We start from the raw sequence: 6,621 nt of genomic DNA, 5'->3' as shown, positions 1-6,621 counted from the left end.
AGAAAGAAAGAAAGAAAGAAAGAAAGAAAGAAAGAAAGAAAGAAAGAAAGAAAAAGAAATTAAGAAAGAAAAAGAAAGAAATTAAGGAAGAAAAAGAAAGAGAAGGAAAGAAAGAAGGAAGGAAGAAAAGGAAGAAAAAGAAAGAAAGATGGGGGAGCAAACAGATTGGATAGAGGATGGGCACAGGAAAATTATTTTTTTTAACAAAGCAGTACTTTTCACTGCCTAGGCAAATGACTTTTGTGAAAATGCTTTTATGAAAAGCAATACACTATTTTGATTTTACTTAGCACTATCATTAGGTTTGGATGCAAATAGAAGTTCATAATAAAATAAAAACATATGATCAAAGATTATATACAATTTTGTGACGCTTGAGACTCATATCTTGATTCCCCATTCCAGATGCTGCAGATGCTATCTGAGGAAGGAGAGAACACATGGATGAAGAGAAAAATAATTAAATATCACTGAGCTAAATAATTAAGACTATTACAAAAAATATAAATAACAAATTTATAATGTATTACAATACAAATAAACAGTATTTTTAGCATAAAAACTGCATTTGCACAAAGAAGCTATTTAGTAACAAATACATGAAACTACATCAGAAACATGTGAAAATGATCTGAGTCACACATATACAGGGGCGCAGTTCCCATGAAACTTGACCGAGAAGAAGCCATCTGAAAGCCATGTCTGAAACCACCAAAGGCCTTCTAACTAAATCTCCTGGTTCAGAAAAGCTGCTCAAAAAGCTGTCCCATCAAGGTTCATCATTTGGTTTTTCAAGAGAAACTGATCTTCTGAAGAGGATCAAAACGTAGGACTAAGGTAAAGATACTGAACAAGAAGGAACTTTTCTGTTGGCACAAAAGATTCACATGAATACTTTTCAAAACACTGTATTTGATGGGATGGGTCTGTCACACATTTATAATACTGGTAGAAATAACACTTCAATACTGAGCTGGACAGAGATAAGTTGATACACATTAGCAAAAGCACCAATCTTTCCCTTCTTTCTCTCACTTCATGTCAATTGAACATTTTATACTGAAATCTTAGGTGGACGCTATTGTTTCTATCCTTTTTTTGGGGGGGGACTCTTTAATGTTTGCCATCCTGGAAAGCAGCATACAAGCTCCACTCTTAAAGACTTGGTTGTAAAAGTTATAAAGGCTAAGTGCTCAGCTAGAAGATGTTTTTATCATCCTTCCCCCAGAGGTGTTACAGAATGCCAGTTCTGCAGGCTTACATATCCTCAAATCACGTAGCAATGCCATGGTTATTAACAAGGATTTTGGCCATAAAAAAAGTCAAAATTTGGCCTTCTCCACTGTCAAAAGCCAACCTGGCTAACGCTTGTTTACTTTTTATTACAGTCGTTATTTTGGATTTCTTTTTGTAGTTAAAGAAGCCTGTGGCTAACAGGGCTCACACACCAGAAGAGGTTGTAAGTATGCACCCATGAGGTTCAGGGACCTGTGAAGTGAATGAGTCCTGCCTGTCACCCCATTCTGTGCTGAGACTTCAAAGAGAAAGAAAGAAGTGGGATTGCCTATCTGTAGCTCCAATAGGAGATCTCTAAGCAAGCTGGGGTGGTAGAGCAGATCTAGCAAGAGATGAATGATAAAAGAAACTAAAAAAAACGTAGCTAGAAGTTTCAGACTTGCCCTCTCATCAGAGAAACTACTCACATATAACGCACTGCACCCCCATTCTCAAATCTACCGTCACTTTTATTTAATTTTCCTAATTTTGATTTACAGAAAATACTATTCTGTAATTAGATAACTGATATTGCAACATAGGAAGCATGATTATTTTTTATTTTTTATATCAAAATCATGTTTCCACACATTTGACTTCTGGATTAAATAGATTATCTCCAGAAAAAATCCATAAAAGCCTACTGAAATGTTAATCTAATTTCAAATTATTTTAGACTGACTTTTTTCCCCTTAGTTTTATATTCAGTAAATACTGAAAACCTAAAGGCCTCAAGTGGAAAGAAATCAAATTAGATGTGTACTTATCAGTCCATTTAGTAAAAACCCCACCTTTTGCCAGGATGTTAAAAAAAAATGGTTCCTATAGCCACAGAGGCTTCAACTCTCAATGAATCTTCTTCTCCAAACTGGTTTCCCCTCTTCCTCCAATTTTTTAAAAGTATTGTTGAGAAAGAACATACATTTCTCTTGTTATATAATTAGGTATTATCTGGGGTCCAATTGGAAATTGGCCTTACATTTATAAAAAGCGAAAGTGGATTTTATTTCTTCATTCCTTCCCTTCTGGTCAAACGCTCCACTTCAAAAAAAAAAAAAAAGTTTTAATATAAAGAGTGTAAAGGGGGGAGGTATTATACAGAAAAGCCAAACTATGAAACCTTTCTTATTCCATACCTCTGAATTTAAACTTACTGATCTTTGAAAATTGTTTCAGCTGATTATAAGAGAAAGAAATCCAGTGACAGAAGGGCAGACCCCGCTCAGCAATGATCCAGAAAAGCTTCCTAGGATCAAGGAGAGGGAGTTGCCACCATCAGGACCATGGTGCTTGGGCTGAGGCTGTGTTAGAGACGTACATGGCAGGAGGGGCAGGAAATGAGCCAAAGTCAAGTTTTTCCCAGTCTGTCAGTTCTGTGATGGCCTCAAACTCAAGGTGCTGTTGCCGTCTGAAGAGAAAAACTATTGGCGACTCCTCGTGAACCTCACAGTACGGGGGGATGAGACTGTCAGGTAACTGAGTTGGAAAGATGAGAAATAACCATCTCTAAAAATTGGATTCTGTCAGAATAAAAACTCCCTTTGTGTGAGGCTTGCAACAGGCCCATCCAACCACTCAAGGGTAGAGGATCTCAGCACCTCTCCCTCCTCCAAGGACCCTGTGTGCAAAGTTAATACAAGGTAAGGGTTATCAAAACAGCCAGACAGGAGTATACTGCATATTTCTTTATAAAGATGACAGAAACTTTTCGAATTTCATAAACGTGTATTACTTGTTTTTCTGTCAGGACCCAAAGGGTGTAGGATCAACTTCAGACATCTTTCATAAGCTTGGAATCTAATTTTATGAATTTATTCGAAGACATAAATCAGGTAAGGCAGAAGTAGATGGATGGATTCTTTAAAAGAAATTGGGCCCCCTGGGTACTTTTAGTAGATTGAGTATTGAGAGATTTACAGGGATAAAATTCTTTACAAGATTAAGGAAGAAGGAAAGGAAACCAAATCTTTCATTTCCAGATATTCACTTTCATTAATTCTTTCACCAAAAGCACATCACTGAAAGAAAACCAGAAATGGTTTTGCACTTAATATTAAAGTGGTTCAAGAGCCAGAGAACCCCTTGAGATGGAAGCAAAACAACAAAGTATTCAAGTTCTCTTCACAAGACAACCTTGCACTGGCAACACTTAGGGCACTTCTGGCTTCAAAAAGAATATTGCTAAAGGATCCTTTTGGAAAAAAAAAAAATTACTACATCTTGGCAAACAACAACAACAAAAATCTGTCCTGTAAAATCCCTACTTCCTTTTGAATCTCCAAAGGTTACAACATTTCATTCAAGATGCTTGGCAGTCACAGCTCCGTGGGCTTTGGTTCTGGATTATGTAAACCCTTCAGTCAGAACGAAGGCGGCTGATGTGTAGCAGCCGCTGTCGGAGGCCTCTCACTGAGGAAGTATTGTGAAGAGTGTGGGGCGCCTGCAGGCCCGTGGTGGGAAAGTTGGAAATACTAAAGGTAAGAAATAAATCCTAACAAAGGAGATTTAGAGAGTTGGGATGACGTCCAAGCTCTTTTCTACCACAATAACCAGGGCCCTCTCAATTTCTCTCTCTGAAAAAGTGTCTCTGTACCGTGGTGGTTGATGTCTCTTACAGTTTGACAAAAACAAATACTTAACACAAGAAGACTTCTGCAAGACCTCCCATGCACTGTGCGGATGTTGTCGTGTGGCTTGGCTTGCGTTTTATGGCGCCTGCGGGGTGCTTTCTCTGGTCAAAACTCTCTAGCCTCAAGCTAATGAATGTGTGCCCATGCCAAGTCCCCAAACAGATGCTAACACCCTGTTTTTCTGTTTCCTGATTGTCGTGTCTGAAACACTCTCATCAACATACATGAGACTTCATGCCAGAGACTACATGACTAGAGATTGTTTTTTAAGAGAAGCTTGCTCATTCAGAAAAAAAAATAAGGATTTGATTTACACTGCAGACCAGAAGGAAGCTGACTACTCCTTTGGTCTGAATTCTCAGAAATACTGTCATTAGACCTGTGGGCCCTTATCCGCGTGCTGACTTCTGCGCTGCCTCAGGGTGTCTTCTGCCACCTCTGTGTGGGCTGGGCTGGCCTGCTCGGGCACGTCTTCTCCAGGCTCGGCTTCTCCCCCGTCCTGAACCTCTCTCAGGGGCCCTTGGTCCTGGGCGTCATTCCTCTCCTCGTCCGCACGAGCAGCCGGGCTGTCCTCCTCCTCGTCCTCCTCTGCTTCATCCTCATCACCAAGGTCTTCTTTCTCTTCTTCCTCATCTACAAGGCTGTCCTTGTTTTCTTCTTCATTTGAATCGTCTTTTTCCTCCTCTGCATCCTGCGGCTGTTCAGCTTTGTGGGCCTCCTCTGACCTCCGAGTCTGCTCTGTGGAGGGAACAGAAGGGAACAGCCTCTCAATAAACTGATCATTCAGCAGGCAGTCGAGTGTGTCTAGCCGTGAAATGAAGTGGGGGGGGGGGGGGCACGTGACAGTTTTCTCCAATCTGAAGCTATTTTTTTTTTTTAAAGATTTTATTTATTTATCTGAGACAGAATGAGAGAGAGAAGGAGAGCACATGAGAGGGGGGAGGGTCAGAGGGAGAAGCAGGCTCCCCGCCGAGCAGGGAGCCCGATGCGGGACTCGATCCCGGGACTCCAGGATCATGACCTGAGCCGAAGGCAGTCGCCCAACCAACTGAGCCACCCAGGCGCCCCAATCTGAAGCTATTTTATCACACAGCCCCTAGCTCCATCTGGGGCTTCCCCATTCCTCTCGGAAAATTTCACTGACCCTGCTGACTTTGGTAGAGCACAGGGCCAGGGAGGGCAAAGGTTCTTTCATGCTTTATATTTGGTACCTTACAGAACACTCAGCGACCCACTCACTCACTGGTCAGGTGATTGGTTGAGAAATGTGACTTAAGTCACAGGACTTCCCAGGAGCTTTTGGCCAGAGGCAAAAGGAAAAGCCTTCTCTCTTTCTACAGGAATTGTTCAACTGATAATATGTGAGTTAGGGCTGTTGAGAGCCCCCGAATCAGCCACAGAGAAGCAGAAACCTAACATCCCTTGTGCTGTGCTTGAAGCCAGAACATCCCTGGGTCTTCCAGTTATGTGAGTTAATTTAAATTTTCCTTTTTTCCCTAAGTTACTTTAAACTGGGTTTCTGTGATTTTTAACAATTCTAAGGAACATAATATATTATCTAATTATCTAAGGAAGTCTCCAAGCCTTGAAAACTTCAAGAACTTAAAAGAAATAGAAGTTTATTTAAACTCCCACATAAAATGCAACAATTTTAAAGTCTCATAAAAGTCTTCATGCAAAGTCTCAAAACTAGGAATAAAAGCATGCAAATCCAGGGCTGTTGAATCCCACAAATGGTGTGGGGCAGTGCAAGGATTTGGGGAGACTGTTCTTACAGGACTTAGGATAGTTAATGATACATAGTTGAGGCTCAATAAATATGAGTTGCCCGCCTTCATTCCAGTTTGAATGAAAGAAAAGGTATCAACTAACTGATGAAGGGCATACACTTAAAGGGAAAAAATAATTGCCAAAATGAAGTATTCCCTAATTTAAGGGGAAAAAAAAGAATTTTTGTTCAAATCTGATCTAGAGAACATATTTCAAAGAATTTGGTAAGTGGTGATGGTTTGGCCACCTAATGAATTGGGGGGGGGGGGAAGAATCTAGTATCTCTGTGAGCACAAAAGGGCACACCACAGAATTCCAAAAATACTCTATCACATGAGTTTATCATACTTACCAGTACGTTCAGATAAATGCCTTGGAAGTGGTATATAGAAACATTCTGATATTACCACCAGGACCTGGAGGGAAAAAAGTGATTTTACTGTGACTAGATATGACATTTAATACCAAAGAACCTCAAATGTAGGCCTTGGTTCTATAACCAGATATTCACAGACAATTAATTAGCAGTTGGTCAAAAGTCCTCAAAAAAGACATGGATACAATTAAGAATCTCCTATTTTTCAAATGTAACAATGTAGGAGAATATTACAAATATTTAACAGGAGTCAGGGGTCACAAAGTCAAATGTCTATAGAGAGCCCATTACAAATAGGTAAATCAAGCAGGTATAAGAAAATAGATACTCTGAGCCAAGTCTAAAATGGCCTTTTTATTTTTATTTTTTTTTTAAATTTTACTATGTTATGTTAGTCACCATACAATACATCATTAGTTTTTGATGTCATGATCCACGATCCATTGTTTTCGTATAACACCCAGTGCTCCATGCAGTACGTGCCCTCCTTAATACCCATCACTGGGCTAGCCAATCCCCCTTACCCTCTAAAACCCTATTTGTTTCTCAGAGTCCATAGTCTCTCATGGT

General features: G+C 40.0%; 1 protein-coding gene across 1 annotated transcript; it reads right to left on the bottom strand.

The window, feature by feature from the left end:
- Nucleotides 1-112: 112 nt before the first annotated feature.
- LOC116629525 (thioredoxin-related transmembrane protein 4-like) lies at nucleotides 113-6,403 on the bottom strand. Its single transcript, XM_032399792.1, has 2 exons — nucleotides 6,028-6,403; nucleotides 113-4,643 (listed from the first exon to the last, which is right to left on the bottom strand). The coding sequence occupies exons 1-2, from the start codon at nucleotides 6,131-6,133 to the stop codon at nucleotides 4,279-4,281; spliced, it is 471 nt and encodes a 156-aa protein (XP_032255683.1). The 5' UTR covers nucleotides 6,134-6,403; the 3' UTR covers nucleotides 113-4,278.
- Between the last annotated feature and the right edge of the window lie 218 nt (nucleotides 6,404-6,621).

This window comes from Phoca vitulina, unplaced genomic scaffold (genome assembly GCF_004348235.1).
Source record: "Phoca vitulina isolate PV1807 unplaced genomic scaffold, GSC_HSeal_1.0 scaffold1240, whole genome shotgun sequence".
NCBI lineage: Eukaryota > Metazoa > Chordata > Mammalia > Carnivora > Phocidae > Phoca > Phoca vitulina.
Note: the sequence above shows the minus strand (reverse complement) of the source record. Positions and strands in the feature narration are given on the sequence as shown.